The 17,709-nt window shown below is 43.6% G+C and overlaps 2 protein-coding genes across 4 annotated transcripts; both read right to left on the bottom strand.

Annotated features, from left to right (window-relative positions):
* Positions 1–3,570: 3,570 nt before the first annotated feature.
* Positions 3,571–4,956, bottom strand: LOC107389565 (gamma-crystallin S). The gene is made up of 3 exons (XM_015965757.3): positions 4,777–4,956; positions 4,385–4,627; positions 3,571–3,971 (listed from the first exon to the last, which is right to left on the bottom strand). Exons 1-3 carry the CDS (start codon positions 4,783–4,785, stop codon positions 3,699–3,701), a joined length of 525 nt encoding a protein of 174 aa, XP_015821243.1. The 5' UTR covers positions 4,786–4,956; the 3' UTR covers positions 3,571–3,698.
* A 4,610-nt stretch (positions 4,957–9,566) lies between these two features.
* tbccd1 (TBCC domain containing 1) lies at positions 9,567–17,290 on the bottom strand. Of its 3 annotated transcripts, none has more exons than XM_015965754.3 (9): positions 16,754–17,290; positions 16,168–16,232; positions 15,812–16,078; positions 15,538–15,696; positions 15,302–15,418; positions 12,315–12,567; positions 12,031–12,217; positions 11,411–11,938; positions 9,567–10,022 (listed from the first exon to the last, which is right to left on the bottom strand). In XM_015965754.3, the coding sequence occupies exons 2-9, from the start codon at positions 16,228–16,230 to the stop codon at positions 9,827–9,829; spliced, it is 1,770 nt and encodes a 589-aa protein (XP_015821240.1). In that variant the 5' UTR covers positions 16,231–16,232; positions 16,754–17,290; the 3' UTR covers positions 9,567–9,826. The 3 variants fall into 3 exon arrangements, with proteins under 3 accessions (XP_015821240.1, XP_015821241.1, XP_054603222.1); XM_015965755.3 differs by having other exon boundaries at positions 12,315–12,564; XM_054747247.2 differs by having other exon boundaries at positions 16,797–17,290.
* Between the last annotated feature and the right edge of the window lie 419 nt (positions 17,291–17,709).

Raw genomic sequence — 17,709 nt, 5'->3', positions numbered from 1 at the left:
TTACGAGCCTTAAAACAAAACTCTAGGAAACTGGAGAGAACATGGCGCTCTACGCACCATGAGGAGTACTTAACCTGGAAAAATAGTCTTGTGCTTTATAAAAATAAGCTTCGACAAACTAGAACTGCTTATTTCTCAGCATTAATTGAGGAGAATAAGAATAATCCTAAATTTCTTTTCAGTACAGTTGCCAAACTTACACAGAATCATAGCTCTGAGCCATCTATTCCCTTAGCCGTCAGCAGCAATGACTTCATGGGATTTTTTACAAGTCAAATTAATTCTATTAGAAACAAAATCTTTAGCATCCTCCCTAATGCGATTTCTTCTTCCTCAGTAAGTGAGGCAGCTTCTGAGGTGACTCTAGAACCTCATCTGTGCTTGAACCGTTTTGATCCAGTTGAGCTTTCAGAGTTATCAAAAATATTAGCTTCATCTAAACCTTCAACTTGCATTTTGGATCCAATCCCAACCAAATTATTTAAAGAAGCATTTCCTTTGGTTACTGCCCCCATTCTAAATATAATCAGTCTATCCTTAGTAAATGGATAAGTACCACAAGATTTTAAGGTTGCTGTAACAAACCTTCACTTAAGAAGCCTTCTCTGGATCCAGATGACCCAATGAATTATAGACCAATATCTAACCTTCCATTTTTATCCAAAGTCCTGGAGAAAATAGTGGCCATCCAAGTATGTGAGCATTTAAACACTAATGATCTGTTTGAGGAATTTCAGTCTGGTTTTAGAGAGTATCACAGCACTGAAACTGCATTAGTGAGAGTTACAAATGATATTCTCATGGCCTCAGATAAGAATCTTGTGTCTGTTCTAGTCTTGTTAGATCTCAGTGCTGCCTTTGACACAGTTGATCACAATGTTCTTGTAGAAAGGGTTGAACATGTTGTAGGGGTCAAAGGAACAGCGCTAGGCTGGTTTAAATCCTACCTGTCTGACAGATTTCATTTTGTAAATGTACATGACAAATCTTCTTCATACTCCAGGGTTACTTGTGGAGTGCCACAGGGTTCAGTGCTTGGACCAATTATTTTTACTATACAGGTGCTGGCCAGTAAATTAGAATATCATCAAAAGGTTGAAGATATTTCAGTAATTCCATTCAAAACGTGAAACTTGTACATTATATTCATGCAATGCACACAGACCAATGTATTTCCAATGTTCATTACATTTAAATTTGATATTCATAAGTGACAACTAATGAAAACTCCAAATTTGGTATCTCAAAAAATTAGAATATTCTGAAAAGGCTGAATATAGAAGACACCTGCTGCCACTCTAATCAGCTGATTTACTCAAAACACCTGCAAAGGCCTTTAAAAGGTCCCTCAGTCTTGTTTTGAAGGCACCACAATCATGGGGAAGACTTCTGACTTAACAGCTGTCCAAAAGACAATCATTGACACCTTGCACAAGGAGGGCAAGACACAAAAGGTGATTGCTAAAGAAGCTGGCTGTTCGCAGAGCTCTGTGTCCAAGCACATTAACAGACAGGCGAAGGGACGGAAAAAATGTGGTAGAAAAAAGTGTACAAGCTCTAGGGATAACCGCACCCTGCAGAGAATTGTGACGACAAACCCATTCAAAAATGTGGGGGAGATCCACAAAGAGTGGACTGCAGCTGGAGTCAGCGCTTCAAGAACAACCACGAGGAGACTCATGAAAGACATGGGATTCAGGTGTCGCATTCCGTGTGTCAAGCCACTCTTGAACAAGAAACAGCGCAAGAAGCGTCTCGCCTGGGCCAAGGACAAAAAGGACTGGACTGATGCTGAGTGGTCCAAAGTTATGTTTTCTGATGAAAGCAAGTTCTGCATTTCCTTTGGAAATCAAGGACCCAGAGTCTGGAGGAAGAGCGGAGAAGCACAGAATCCACGTTGCATGAGGTCCAGTGTAAAGTTTCCACCGTCAGTGATGGTGTGGGGTGCCATGTCATCTGCCGGTGTTGGCCCACTCTGTTTCCTGAGGTCCAGGGTCAATGCAGCCGTCTACCAGGAAGTTTTAGAGCACTTCATGCTTCCTGCTGCTGACCAACTTTATGGGGATGCAGACTTCACCTTTCAACAGGACTTGGCACCTGCACACAGTGCCAAAACCACCAGCACCTGGTTCAAGGACCATGGTATCCCTGTCCTTGATTGGCCCGCAAACTCGCCTGACCTTAACCCCATAGAAAATCTATGGGGTATTGTGAAGCGGAGGATGCAATACGCTAGACCCAACAATGCAGAGGAGCTGAAGACGACTATCAGAGCAACCTGGGCTCTCATAACACCTGAGCAGTGCCACAGACTGATCGAGTCCATGCCACGCCGCATTACTGCAGTTATTGAGGCAAAAGGAGCCCCGACTAAGTATTGAGTGCTATACATGCACATTCTTTTCATGTTCATTCTTTTCAGTTGGCCAACATTAGAGAAACAAACATTTTTTCATTGGCCTTTAGAATATTCTAATTTTCTGAGATACCAGATTTGATGTTTTCATTGGTTGTCACCTATAAATATCAAAATTAAACGTAATAAACATTGGAAATACATTGGTCTGTGTGCATTGCATGAATATAATGTACAAGTTTCACGTTTTGAATGGAATTACTGAAATATTTTCAACCTTTTGATGATATTCTAATTTACTGGCCAGCACCTGTATATATGCTCCCAATTGGTAAAATCATTAGACAGCATGGGATAAACTTCCACTGTTATGCTGACGATACTCAGTTATATTTATCCATTAACCCTGATGAACCTAATCAGTTGGGTAGATTACAGGCTTGTCTCGAGGACATAAAAAATTGGATGACTCTAAACTTTTTGCTTTTAAATCAAGACAAGATGGAAGTTCTCATCTTTGGACCCGAAAGTGAGAAAAGGAAATTGCTTAGTCAATCACCTGACCTGAATGGCATTACATTAATCTCTGAGAACAAAGTAAGGAACCTTGGTGTTATCTTCAACCAGGACATGTCATTCAAATCCCAGGTTAAACAGGTTTGTAGGATTTCCTTTTTCCACCTTCGGAATATTGCTAAGATTAGAAGCATCCTTTCCAGGAGTGATGCTGAAAAACTAGTTCATCCATTTATTACATCAAGACTGGATTACTGTAATTCATTCTCTTCAAAAATCCAAAATATGCCCGTATTTCCGACTTTGTCTTCTTTGAGGGCTGATAGAGGTCCTGAGTGCTGCCGTCCCCTCCTTCGGCCATTATTTCAGCTTCAGCTTCATGAAAGTTTTGGTTGTAAACTATAAAGTGAGCATGTGAGGCAACTTCAGCAGATGCGACGGTGGCTGGTAAGGGTCACTGCGCCTACGGTAATCCACCGAGATAATATATATTTTTAGAAAAACAAGACAGATATTATTATTATCAACATTTTTACCAGGGTTTACCGCTACACCGGTTACCGTGACATCCCTTGATCCTATGGAGAGTGGCTACACCAACATGAGGCTCCAGTAAAAAATCCAATTTCTACCACAAAAAGGAAATGTTCTGTTTCAAAATTAAAAAAAAATGTTCACAAGTCCTGGATCTACTTGCTGGGTATTTATTTTTATTTTGAGACCTCAGTTCAAAATTGCAACATAGTCAAAAAGAGCCATATTAAGTGAGCTTGTTCCCTGACGGAGCTCATATTAGTGTTTTTGAATATTCTGGATGGAATTTCAATCATTCAGTGAAGCGTCTGAAGGACTGCACCGTAGGACTGACTGCTCCCCAGTCACCAGGCTTGCGGTACTCCCCCTTCTCCAGGAAGTACTGATGTCCACTGTAGTTTGGGCGCTCGTAGAAAACCCACCAGCCTTCAAAGACCTTACAAGAGTTCACCTCTCTCCAGCGGAACTTCTCTAGGAGTGAGGGGCAGTCTTCCGTGGCCTCCATCACCTGACCCCCGAAGTCAGCCTTCTCATACAGCTGCATCTTGTACTGCATCCCACTGGTCTGGAAGGTAAGGAGCACAGCAGATTTACATGGAGATGGAATGCACAGCAAACAAGACTTTCTACGTTTTCTAAGAATTTTGAAGTTCTGCTGAGTGATTTACAGTCAATTTTACTCTTGTAAATCTTGTCCTAATATCCAAGATGTTCAATAAGACACAATAGAAAAGCATTAATGAGACACCGTGTCGTCATTTTCCCCCTTAAAAATTTGCATAAAGTTAAACTGCTAGTTGTATTGATCTTTGATTGCGAGACCCTGTGGGCTGTGGGTGATTCAGACCTCGAATCCTCTAACAATAATTGACTGAGCAGAGGCAACAACACTCCAACATCATTTCTCTCATGCCTGACTTGTTCTTGCCGCTCAGATCTACTCAGTTTGGGAGCAAACAAGACAAAAGGCTGGCTTACAAAGTGGATCACTTTGCAGGAACTGAGGCGATCGTTTAGCCCCATCCAGCGCTGGTACTCTGGATACTCCCCCCTGGTCAGGACATACTGGTAGCCCATGAAGTTCGGCCTCTCATACACCACCCAAGCCCCATTCTCCACGCGGATGGAGTTGCAGCGACTCAGGTAGGCATGAAAATCCGAGCAATCGCTGTCACACTCGTAGCGTCGACCCTGGAAATTCTTGTCCTCGTAAAAGATGATCTATAGGACGAGAGGAGGAATGTCAGTGGCTCGTCTTACAAATATTACCTGAGCTGCCTTACCAATTGATCTCCCAAAAAAGTTTTTCCAGTGATCCAACAGCTTTAATTTTCACCAGAACAGTCTACAGCCTTAAGGCTCCCACTCACCCTGCCCATGACGGATGTAATGTGTCGGACAGCTTTGGTGATGAATGATGGTGGTGGAGCTGGTGAGGTCTCAGTGTTGTCTGACCTTTCAGTTGGTGCTTTTTATACCCCCCATTCCCCCACATGTATAGACAGCAACAGCTGAGGCAAAAGGGGAACAATCGCTTTGTCATGAAAATGAGATCCAAAAATTGAGTCAGTGATTCTAGTTCTATTCAGCTTATCCAGAAAAGCGAGGAAGGATTACGGCATAATAGCCAGGCACTGGTACGTGTCCACTGACCCCCACTTCCCACTGGCTGGGTCCAGTGCCCACTATAACACATGCCAGCTGTACCAGTTTGCCCCTAGCCTGCTTGCTCATGACTTAGCCCTGCCTTTTGGATGGATCCAGAAGGATCACTGTACAGAATGGGACTATTGACATGTTTTACTTGGATATGAACAGTTATGCCACACAAAAATACATCTTTCATTTAAAATGCAAATTTTAAATCAAAGAAACATCTAGGATTAATGTATATGTATAGTTTTATAGTCCCAATTATTTAATTTGTACAAAATGTAGCAAAAAACTTCCGTCAGAACTGTCGCTGGTCATAGAGGTAATTTATTATCACATGACATCTGTAGCTAAGGCAGTTTACCTTGGTAAGGTGCTAGTCAATCCTTCTAACTGTCATATACTGAAAAACATTTGGTTTGGGAGACCTCCTAATTGCCCCAGAGAACTATGGAGTCCCTGGTTGGAGACCTCCAAAAAGGGTGGGTGCTCTGAGCCATTAGCAACCTGCTCCCTGATCTGAAGGTACAGGAAGCTACTGTAATTAACTGTTAGTACTTTCAGTTGATTTCTGCTTTCTAAGTTGAAATGCACTGTGACATCAACAACTGACTACCCACATACCCGGCAGGTTGTCCTGTGCAGATCCTTGGTGCTTGACATAAGTTACCCAATTATATGAATAATATTTTGCTTGTTTGTTAACGTTTTAAATTTTGATGTGCTTATAATCTGAGATATTTGTGCAGTGGGCTTTCATGTACTGTGCACAGTACTGACATGTACCAGTCCGGCTGTCAGCTTCGTGAGTGAGAAAATGCGTGTGTTGATCGCAGTTTTGTAATTCAATTCAATTCAATTCAATTCAAGTTTATTTATACAGCGCCAAATCACGACCAGAGTCATCTCAAGGCACTTCACATAATAAACATCCCAATACAGGTCAGTTCATTAAGCCAATCAGTAAAAAGATTCCTATATAAGGAACCCAGCAAATTGCATCGAGTCAGTGACAACTACAGCAACCCTCATACTAAGCAAGCATTTAGCAACAGTGGAGAGGAAAACTCCCTTTTAACAGGAAGAAACTTCCAGAGGATCCTGGCTCAGTATAAGCAGCCATCCACCACGACTCACTGGGGATCGAGAAGACAGAGCAGACACTCACACACACACACATTATTATTATTATTATTACGGTATTTATTGTGGCAGAAGCTGGTGTGGTCCAGAACAGAGAAGCTGCTCTATAATGACTAATTATTCTACAGGTTATTGTTCAGCCTTCTGACACTCACACACACACACACACACACACACACACACACACACACACACACACACACACACACACACACACGCACATGTACGCATGCACGCACGCACGCACACACACACACACACGCACACGTACGCACGCACGCACACACACACACGCACACACACATGCACACGCACACAGTCACACTCACACTCACACACACACACACACACACACACACACACACACACACGCACACGCACGCACATACACACACTCACACTCACACACACACACACACACACACACACACACACACACACACACACACACACACACACACACACACACACACCAAGTAGTGTTTCTATGGTTACATTGTGATTTCTTAGTAAATATTCTATTTGGTGAGAGATAAACCTAATTGTATTTTTAATGGATAGCAACAGTGTTCAAGACGATGGCCCCCTCCATGAGGCCACCACAGCTCAGCAGAACATCATTGTAGCTTCTTCTGGGGAGAAAAAATAAAGTTAACAGCTGAAATAGCAGGAAATAATACAGTTAAAGAGCAGATTGTAGAAGAAAGTAGTCGAGTGTGGAAAGTGGTCAGTGTGTCCTCCAGCAGTCTAAGCCTATAGCAGCATAACTACAGAGATAACTCTGGATAACCTAGTCTTTTTAGATGGAGGCATGTTGGAGGCAGGGCAAGGGAGAGCCGTCTTTACCGACTGTACATTCCACCTCCCTCTACTCCCCCACTTGTCCAGATCTGGGCTAACATCAGATTTTAACTATAGACCCTATCAAATAAAAATGTTTTAAGCCTAGTCTTAAAAGTAGACAAATTGTCTGCCTCACAGAATAAAGCTGGGAGCTGGTTCCACAGGAGAGGAGCCTGATAGCTAAAAGATCTGCCTCCCATCCTAATTTGAGATATTCTGGGAACCACCAGTAAACCTGCAGTCTGAGAGTGAAGTGCTCGGTTAGGAACATATGGAACAATCAGATCACTGATGTATGATGGAGCTTGATGATTAAGAGCTTTATATGTGAGAAGGAGGATCTTGAAATCTATTCTGAATTTAACAGGTAGCCAATGTAGGGAAGCTAAGACAGGAGAGATATGATCTCTCTTTTTAATTCTCATCAGAACTCTAGCTGCAGCATTTTGGACAAGCTGAAGACTTTTAACTACATTCTGTGGACTTCCTGAGAGTAATGAATTACAGTAATCCAGTCTTGATGTAATAAATGCATGAACTAGTTTTTCAGCATCACTCCTGGAAAGGATGCTTCTAATCTTAGCAATATTCCGAAGGTGGAAAAATAAAATCTTACAAACCTGTTTAACCTGGGATTTGAATGGCATGTCCTGGTCAAAGATAACACCCAGGTTCCTTACTTTGTTCTCGGAGACTAATTTAATGCCATTCAAGTTAGGTGATTGACTAAGCAATCTGAATTTTAGGTCCAAAGATGAGAACTTCCGTCTTGTCTTGATTTAAAAGCAAAAAGTTTTGAGTCATCCAATTTTTATGTCAACAAGACAAGCCTGTCATCTACCTAATCGATTAGGTTCATCAGGGTTAATGGATAAATATAACTGAGTATCGTCAGCATAACAGTGGAAGTTTATCCCATGCTGTCTAATGATTTTACCAATTGGGAGCATATATATAGTAAAAAGAATTGGTCCAAGCACTGAACCCTGTGGTACTCCACAAGTAACCCTGGAGTATGAAGAAGATTTGTCATGTACATTTACAAAATGAAATCTATCTGACAGGTAGGATTTAAACCAGCCTAGCGCTGTTCCTTTGATCCCCACAACATGTTCAAGTCTTTCTAAAAGAACATTGTGATCAACTGGGTCAAAGGCAGCACTGAGATCTAACAAGACTAGAACAGACACAAGATTCTTATCTGAGGCCATGAGAATATCATTTGTAACTCTCACTAATGCAGTTTCAGTGCTGTGATACTCTCTAAAACCAGACTGAAATTCCTCAAACAGATCATTAGTGTTTAAATGCTCACATACTTGGATGGCCACTATTTTCTCCAGGACTTTGGATAAAAATGGAAGGTTAGATATTGGTCTATAATTCATTGGGTCATCTGGATCCAGAGAAGGCTTCTTAAGTAAAGGTTTGATTACAGCAACCTTAAAATCCTGTGGTACGTATCCATTTACTAAGGATAGATTGATTATATCTAGAATGGGGGCAGTAACCAAAGGAAATGCATCTTTAAATAATTTGGTTGGGATTGGATCCAAAATGCAAGTGGAAGGTTTAGATGAAGCTAATATTTTTGATAACTTTGAAAGCTCAACTGGATCAAAACGGTTCACAGATGAGGTTCTACAGTTACCTCTGATGCTGCCTCACTTACTGAGGAAGAAGAAATCACATTAGGGAGGATGCTAATGATTGTTTGTAATAGAATTAATTTTACTTGTAAAAAATCCTATAAAGTAACTGAGCGGAGAAAATCTGTTAGAAACATGGACGGGTTGGTGGTGGCCCACGGGCTGGGTTCTATGCTTCCTGCGTACCGTCACCCAGCCGGCCTAAGGTCCCGGCTGTTCGGGCTCTGCTGGAGAATGGCTACGGGGTGGTTCTGAACTAGTTAACCCCGCGCTAGCTAAGTAGCTACAGCTGTTTACGGGCTTTTCAACCGTGCTGAGCCAGGCCTCCAATTCAGACACCCTCGCCTCCAAAGCTACAAAAAATGCTACATTTTTTGCACGTACCATTATCACTAAAGGAGGCAGAGGAGTAACTAAACATCTGACACAGAGCAAGAGATAGGAGACAGAGAAGCAGAGACAGAAGTAGCCATAGCCGTGCTGAGGCTAAGCTAAATGGACGAGCAAACTGTTCAACACCAAATAAACTGCGTGAGAACTCAAATGGTTCCTTAAAAGCTAGGTGGAACAACAGAAAATGTGTTTTAGCGTGCTTTTGTGCTACAATAACTCAAAGATGAAATGAAAATAAAGTAATAAACTTTGATAGGGGCAACAACTTATTACTCCAAAAAACAAATGAATGCATTAAAAATGTAAGAAATCTGGAGAGGCTTAGCCAGAGACAGGGTACCTCATGTCCTCACCTCCCTTATATCTATGAGAAATGTTTTATGACAAAGCTGGTTTCACATTAACTATTGTCAGTTGATCAATCATCATTTCATGCAGAAGAATGAGTCATGTTATGAAATCAAGGCTTACAGATGAGCTCTGTTATTTTAAATATAAACTTTATTTAGTACATAACATATATAAGTCAAAAAAAATCTTAAATGTCATCGTATTTTCTTTCTTATGCAAAAAAGGAGAACTAAGTTCGGCAGAGGGGCTTCTTCACTCTCATGTACTGTTCTGCTTCGATACAAATCCCAACAGCAAACTGTCCACGGAACCACGCTGCCTCGGGTACCAGGTACAATCATCCTGCTAGAGAACACGTCACGTCAAAGCTTTAAGAAGCCATGAGTGGCTATCCCTCCTCTGGGGCAGTCCTGCTATGCTTCCTGTCTTTAACTCTGATACGGTCTGTTGCTGCTTCTTTAGGGTCCTCCAGAGACGTGACTGCAGGTGGGATGAGGCTGTAAAGTTCCTGCCGGTGCCCAGTGTCCAGAAGCCACTCGTGAAACTTCAACTCCACCAGCTCCTGAAACTGTCTCTTCTGCTCCCTGCAGACACAAAACAAACAGAACATCCTTCACACAGACAGAAAAGGAAGATGGTACAACTGAGGCAAAGCATTAAAAGTGCAGTCTGGGATGTTTTTCAGGAGCTTTTTTTAAATTTAACTTTAAATGCTCTTCAATTCAATTCAAGTTTATTAATATGGCTCAAAATCACAACAAGAGTAGTCTCAAGGCACTTCACAAAGTAAGCATTCCAATACAGGTCAGTTCCTTAAGCCAATCAGTAACAAGTTTCTTCTGTATGGAATCCAGCAGGTTGCATCGAGTCACTGCAGGGTATCTGCAGGTTTAAGGGCGCCAAATGTAAGGCTTTTTAAGACCTTTTTTAAGGCCACTTTGACCAAATTTAAGCTATTTTTTTAAAATTCAATTTAAGCTATAATTTCCAGCCATTGCCTGGAACCGGTGCTAACCACGTCGCGAATGTGGGATTAGCCATCCAGTTACCATTAAACTTGCACTTTCCCATGGCACAAGCTCTCACTAGCTTAACCTGCTAATGTGCTCATCTAAAAATAGCCCCCTTCCACGACCAACTGCATGTGTACGGTTCCGCTTACACCCACATCGTCCACAAAAAACGCTGAACACTAACTAGAAATTCGCGAAAATTTTACAGAAATAACATAATCTTGTTTATTGGGTCTTTGGTAATTTAAGACCTTTGTAAACTGTGTTTAAGGATTATTTGTCATTTTTAAGGATTTTTAAGGCCTTAAATTTGGAAAAGCAAATTTAAAACTTTTTAAGACTTTTTAAGGACCCACGGATACCCTGTACCGACTTGTTTCAGAGTCTTTACAGCAATCCTCATTCTACACAAATCAATAAATCAAAATCTTAGTCAGAAAATGAATACATGTAATCACCTCTGAGTAGATTATTAGAGGCATTGGAGCTGCTGTGATTTTTAAGGTAATAAACCAGGAAAGCTAATGGCTTCCTCATATTTCACTATTAAGACACCACTATATATTAGCCAGAGACTAAGCTTTTAGGTAAGTGTTTTAAGAATTATGGCAGAAAAGGTGTCGACACCGGGTGAAAAGCGTAACAGAAAGTTACGGTTTTACAGTTGTGTCTGGTGTTGTACTGTTTCTGCAGCCATCACATTCTGTCACTCTAAGGGGAGTCTGAGGAAAGGATTCCTGCTGGACTTGTTTTTTTATCTCCAAAAAGTAGCTTGCTTGAACGGCTTTTCCCGAAATCTTACATTCCCCATTCACAATAACAAGCTACTAACACAAAGACTGGACATGTTAGATAATTGCTTATTTGCTACAGTGAGCTTCACAATGTTTCAACAGCAGAGCAGCAGAGCCAAATCAATTCTGACTTTCATAACAGATTTTCCACTGATAAACACTCACTTGTTCAGCCGGGCCTCCATCACGGTTTTCTGCCAGCTCTGTATTCTCTTTTGCTTTTCATCCAGCGCTGCCTGGTACGCAGGAGGCAATCCTCCAGGTACTTCACATGTATCGCCTTCCATCTGGAAAGGCACAGACAGTGTATGAAACTCAGATGGGGGCAGCAGTTTGTGTGTGGTGTCCTGGCTGGATGGCGAGTTGTTTGAGGAACTGACGAGGCCATCTGTCCCCAAAATTAATGGCTGATCCCAGACATTAGGGACTACAGCGAGACCCACGCTGGCCATGTGGTCCTCCAAGGAAGGGTAAAAAGTATGAAAAGGACCCAGGGTGATGTCTGTGTTCCCAGGCAAAAGCTGTGGGCGGGTGGGGGTCATGGCATGGATGGTGCAGTGTGAGGAGGCTCCAATTGCAACCCTGCCAGCTGCACACACCACGCGTACATTCTGGCAGCTATGGACATGGACACAGGTCTGGACAGGACCAAGAACCACGGTACTATCTCGACATTTGTCCACATTGACAGACCTAAAGGACACAACACAAAACTGGGTTAAAATCAGATGAACGGTGTTTGAGTAGTGTAAAATATTTTATCCAATGATAGAAATGTCCCACACCTGAGAGGAGAGAGGAGGTAGATGAACGCTTCAGAACACTTGTGGATTTTGATGTTGGCACCAGTTAGCTTATCTGACGTCTCAGCCAGAGTTTGTTTAAAGACTTGGGACATAAGCACCATTTTACTGCCAGCTGGAGCCATGTGGGTGTTCCTGGCTATCATGGCTCTCTTCATGGCCCCTTCCACTGGAATTAAGAGACATCAAGCACACGGTCAAACATCTTTTAGCATGCAGGTATAGAAACAGACTACTAAGGAACTCAGGTGCCAGGAGAATCAAACCTTGTTGAGACCAGATTTGTTTCTTTCCTGAGTTGAGGCAGGCAGTTATTCCAAAAGGAATGAGTGTGAGGCAGCGTTGGAGACAGGAGAGGAGCTTGCGCAGGGGGAAGGAGCGGCTCTGAGTGGAGTAACCAGCTTGTGTTTGGAGGGGACCTTTGACCAAAAGCCGGTGGACAGGCTGAACTGGTTTCCCGTGGTCAGCTGCACCTTCCAAAAGCAGACCCAAACTCCGTACAGCTTCCCGGGATATCTGCTATACACAACTGGGGATCAGCTACATCAAGTGTTCAAAACGTCATTTTAGTCCAGATTTGAAAAACATCAGAGATCATACAACAGTGGCTGGAATTTCACACGCAATCAGAAAGCAACACTACAGAAATAACACTTTTAAACTGGTTTCAGTGGTTCTTGAGCAACTTCACATTGAGAAGCACTCTGTAGCCCTCTGCTGGCCAGAAACCGAATTACACTGTTTTGTAGGGTGGGTAAGAGCACTGGTGGGAGCTCCCTACCTGCTTTAAGGCAATAGCTTTTACTGTACTGGTAGCAAAATATAAAGGCTAGCAGTTAGTTCTTCAGTTCCCTGACCTCCAATAAACAGCACACGAAGAAGAAAACATTTATTTTCTGAGTAGGCTTGTGTTAGCTCTTTGTTAGCGTTAGCTACAGCAAGGTTATTAATTACAGTTGTAATTCAGCTTTCAACCAGTAGGAGGAAAAAGCATGAAACTTATTTAAGTCCCACTCTAATAACCTTTTATAGCTGTTGTGAATAGCTACGATTATACCGTTTTAAGCCAAAATCACAAAAACCCTGTGCCGTTACCTAATACTTAGATTCTAGATAGCCCAGTAAAGTTCGCTTCTGGGTTATGGGCGGAGCCGTTGACGCGGAGGACAGGAACACTCTTTCATGCAGGGGGCCCGGGTTCGAATCTGAGCTGGGCCAGATTTCTTCAAATTAGTTTAGAAAGTTGGACCGAGCTCGCTCGCACACAAGCAGGTCAGAGGTCAAAGCAGCGGCGTGCAGCAGGTGGGAGACAGAATCAGACAGGTGGAGTGAAGGAGGAGCTCAGAGTTGCAGACAGAGCAGGTGGATGACTTCTACGCAACAATCTGGACCACTGAGATTATCATTAGGGTAAAAAATAGACCATTATTTATGCTAAGTCACTGGCTTGTGTGCGAGCGAGCTCAGACCAACTTTCTACACTAATTAGCAGAAATCCGTCAGCTTTGTGTTTTGGAGTTGTGTGCTGGCTGCCTGCAGCAGCAGAATTTTCCTGGATCTGCGTGTCAACTGCGCGACATAAAGCAAACTCTGGGTTCCCACGGCTGTGCGACCTACTCGAAGCCTGGCCCCTCCCTCTCTTCTGGACTGAGTCTTGAACTACACATGGTGCAGTTCTGTTCAGCGGGGTGAGGCGGGCCTTGGTTGTGATGAAGGTCACACAAATCCAGCTTGAACAGGTGAGTTTTCAGCTGCTTTTTAAAGGAGACCACCGAGTCCTCTGATCTCAGGCTCAGGGGGAGAGAGCTCCAGGGTCTGGGGGCCACCGCAGGGACCTTTTCTTGGAGCAAATGATCGTTACATTTAAGGGAAGGTCAACTCTGAAGATTTTCAAGCCCCAAAAAAATCTGACCAATATTGCTAAAAAGCATTTAACTTGAATGAGACTAACCTTGACCGGAAAAGGGTGGCTTGCCAACTCCGGGTCGGGGGAGAGGTCCTAACTCAAGTGGAGGAGTTTAAGTTATCTCGGGGTCTTGTTCAAGAGTGAGGGTAGGAGGGATCGGGAGATCGACAGGCGGATTGGTTCGGCGTCTGCAGTGATGCGGACGCTGAACCGATCTGTCGTGGTGAAGAGGGAGCTGAGCCAGAAAGCCAGACTCTCGATTTACCGGTCGATCTACGTCCCAATCCTCACCTATGGTCATGAGCTTTGGGTAATGACCGAAAGAACGAGATTGCGGATACAAGCGGCTGAAATGAGTTTCCTCCGTAGGGTGGCCGGGCTCAGCCTTAGAGATAGGGTGAGGAGCTCGGACATTCGGGAGGGACTCGGAGTAGAACCGCTGCTCCTCCGGATCGAAAGGAGTCAGTTGAGGTGGTTTGGGCATCTGGTCAGGATGCCTCCTGGACGCCTCCCTGGGGAGGTGTTTCGGGTATGTCCTGCCGGCAGGAGGCCCCCGGGTCGACCCAGGACACGTTGGAGAGGTTACATCTCCAATCTGGTCCGGGAACGCCTTGGGGTCCTGCCAGAGGAGCTGGTGGAGGTGGCTGGGGAGAGGACGGTCTGGAGCTCCCTAGTTGGGATGCTGCCCCTGCGGCCCAGACCCGGATAACACACACACACAAACACACGAGTGTTGGTGAGCGGCTCCGTGTGTTTTTATTTCTGCAGTGAGACAAACTCACCTCACACCGTCCAGAGTTTGGTCTTTAAAGCTTCTATTAAATCCACCGTGTTGATGTATTTAACAAGTTTCCTCTACGCTGCAGGAGTTAAAGTTTACGTCACGGAGTAATAGTTCGCCAGACGCGTTTGTTTATATCCGGATGGGCGGAGGGGGGGGGGGGGGGGACTCGGTGCTGCACAGACAGCTGGTGGGATCAGCTCTGAAAAGCGTTGATCACAATTTGCAGATCACGTTTATTTTTCATGGAGATCGGCCGCGGATTCCTCTTCCGTTGGCATTCTAGGAATCGAAACTAGGAATTGAAATAAAAAACTTTGGACGAATCAGGGAAAAATGAACAGTTGGAACCGGTTCCAATCGATGCCCAACCCGAAAAATGATTTTATTTTTCTAATTAATTAACCGTGGCACAATGAATGTCACACAGATGTCATCCAAAGGAAAGTTGCCTCCAGTTTACATAACTAGATTCTAGATACCCTCATCAGGACTGCTCAGAACTCCTTTAGTACTGTTCGCGTAAGGTTCCCTACACACCGCTAGGGCACTCAGTAAGAACCGACCTGGCTGTCTCTCTGGGCCTGCCCTGACGGTGAAAGTTGACCAGGTTCCGCTAACAGCTCCAAAATCTCAGCCAGGTGACTTTGCATGAATGACAGATGGGCTTGGTCGTCCCAGTTCTGCTGATCGAAGAACAGGAACAAACACAGACAATGTGGAACGTCAGACAACAACTGAGCGTGATCTTTGTTTTCAATGAGATCTCACAAATACTGCTTGCAGGAACAGTACACAGCACCCTGTTCTGATAACTGATTTTGGCCTCTCGTTCTGATGGGGAAGGGGAACGAGCACGATGGCTGGGCCACTCTTCACCAATCAGAGATGTGCGCAGAGACATGCGGTTCAGCTGCTGGATGTAGAGGAAGAGGAGGAACTGCAGCGTGTCCACCGACAACTTAAGACAAAAACACAAAGCCTCCAAATCAACACAATGTTCCCTTTTAAATATGAGAGGAGCTAACAAACAAATACTATCAAACAGACAGAAGTATCGTTTAACTATACTACACCATGTTCCTTGCATGGTCCAGCTCGCTTTTGGAGGAGCACTGGGATAGACGCTCAGCCCACTCTAGCCTCTGTTGTGGACGGTGATCCACTAAAAGGTCAAAGGTCTCAAAGTAGAGCCAAGCCACATCTTCTGGAAGCAGCAGCTTTCCACAGGCAATGCGTTTCCACCTGGGCCAGCTCAGAACAGGGAAGCAGCCATCCCGCGTTTGCACGTAGATCGCCATTTTACGAAGGTAGGGAAGGCCGAGTTTGGAGGAAGGCGCCACCTATTGAGTCAGTGGCTCTAGTTAGTTTCAAAACATTAACATCAGCTGGGCAATATATTACAACATCACAGCAGCAAGAATGTGTTCACCTGCAGGGCACCCAGTAGGAAAGGCTCCATACGTGGCCATATGGCCACTCGGCCTGCCTCCATGTCTGATGAGAGAGCAGTGGCACAGCGTCACTCAATGCGCAATGTCTGCAAACTATGTTGTTTCAGTGCAAGTAGTTCCACAAAGCGCACACGCTCAAAAATCAGAGCAACATGTAACCTCCTCATAAATCTGATTTTATCCAAATGAAGTCTGTACTCTGGCACCAGATCTGAATCACAGCAACTCAAGACAGTCAGATTTAAAGAAGAAATAAAAATCAGTAAATGATTAATGTCTTTAAAATGATCTTATTTCAGTTTATTTTGGTCCAAGTTTGTTAACTTATGTTTTTGAGCCACGTCTGCTAAAAAGGAAACAAATGGACTTTCTGTTTGTTCTCATCACCTACATAGACATCAGCGGTGAACGGCTTGATCGTGTGTTATATCTAATTCCTGTATGAGAGTTTGTTTACTATAATCTTGGCTTTTGTACATAGCAACACATCACTTCAGACACAAGCTAACTAGCCAAACAAGCTCTCCCTGCTGCGTCTATTCTGTGTAAACAACCTAAACTTACTTTTAATGGCGCAACGACAGCGGCCACTTGTTCAAGCACTTGCCTGAAGTTCGGTGCTAGTTACCGTGGCTACCGCTGGTTAACAGCTGGGCTCCTACCGCCAGTCTCCGGCCCTCGCCCAGGGAGCTCGGTGGGCCGTCAAGCGGACAACGACGAGCGACAAACGCTGTAGTTATATTAAACTTAAGACCCGGAGTTAACCAAACCGGGAGATACATTAAAAGAACTGATGCTGTACGGGTAGGAAGGACCGCTGTCGGTACAGGACCTGCTCGGGTGCAGGATCGACTCGGGGTCCTTCGATTGTCGATGACGTCAAAGTAGTTGATTGGCTAAACATGAAGTTTACGGAAGTTACGTTATCACGTTATGATTTTGATTGGTCAGAACAAATTTGCGGTCGTAGTTAGCGGTTGTGGTCCTGTAGTCCAAAATCAACACTTTTTGGAGAAAATACGTTTGAATTTCTAAATGAAATGTAAAATATAAGCAAATGATAAATGGTGACCCTCAAAAGCTCTTGATGTTGATGAAATGAGGTAAAATAAAATATAAGAACTTTATTGAAAGACACCAAGCAATATTTTGAAGAAGAAGAAAGTATCATTTCTATAGCGCCTCTCAAGATAAAAATCACGAGGCGCTTCACAAAAACAAAAAAATGTAAAAATATAAAAAAGCATTTTGAAAATGTTGAAAATTTTATTTAAAATGAGCAAAAATAGGCAATTGTGATTAAAAAATGTTATGAAAGAGAGAGAGTGAACAGGAAAGAGGGAAATCAGTGGATCCTGAGGAAGGTGGAATAGGTGGGGAGAGCAGAATAAAGAGAGAGTGGTGAAGAAGGGCATACAAAAGCCAGCTTGAACAAGTGAGTGTTCTGCTGCTTTTTAAAGGAGACCACTGAGTCCACTGATCTCAGGCTCAGGGGGAGAGAGTTCCAGAGCCTGGGGGCC

Source organism: Nothobranchius furzeri, chromosome 14, assembly GCF_043380555.1.
Source record: "Nothobranchius furzeri strain GRZ-AD chromosome 14, NfurGRZ-RIMD1, whole genome shotgun sequence".
Taxonomy (NCBI): Eukaryota; Metazoa; Chordata; class Actinopteri; order Cyprinodontiformes; family Nothobranchiidae; genus Nothobranchius; species Nothobranchius furzeri.
Note: the sequence above shows the minus strand (reverse complement) of the source record. Positions and strands in the feature narration are given on the sequence as shown.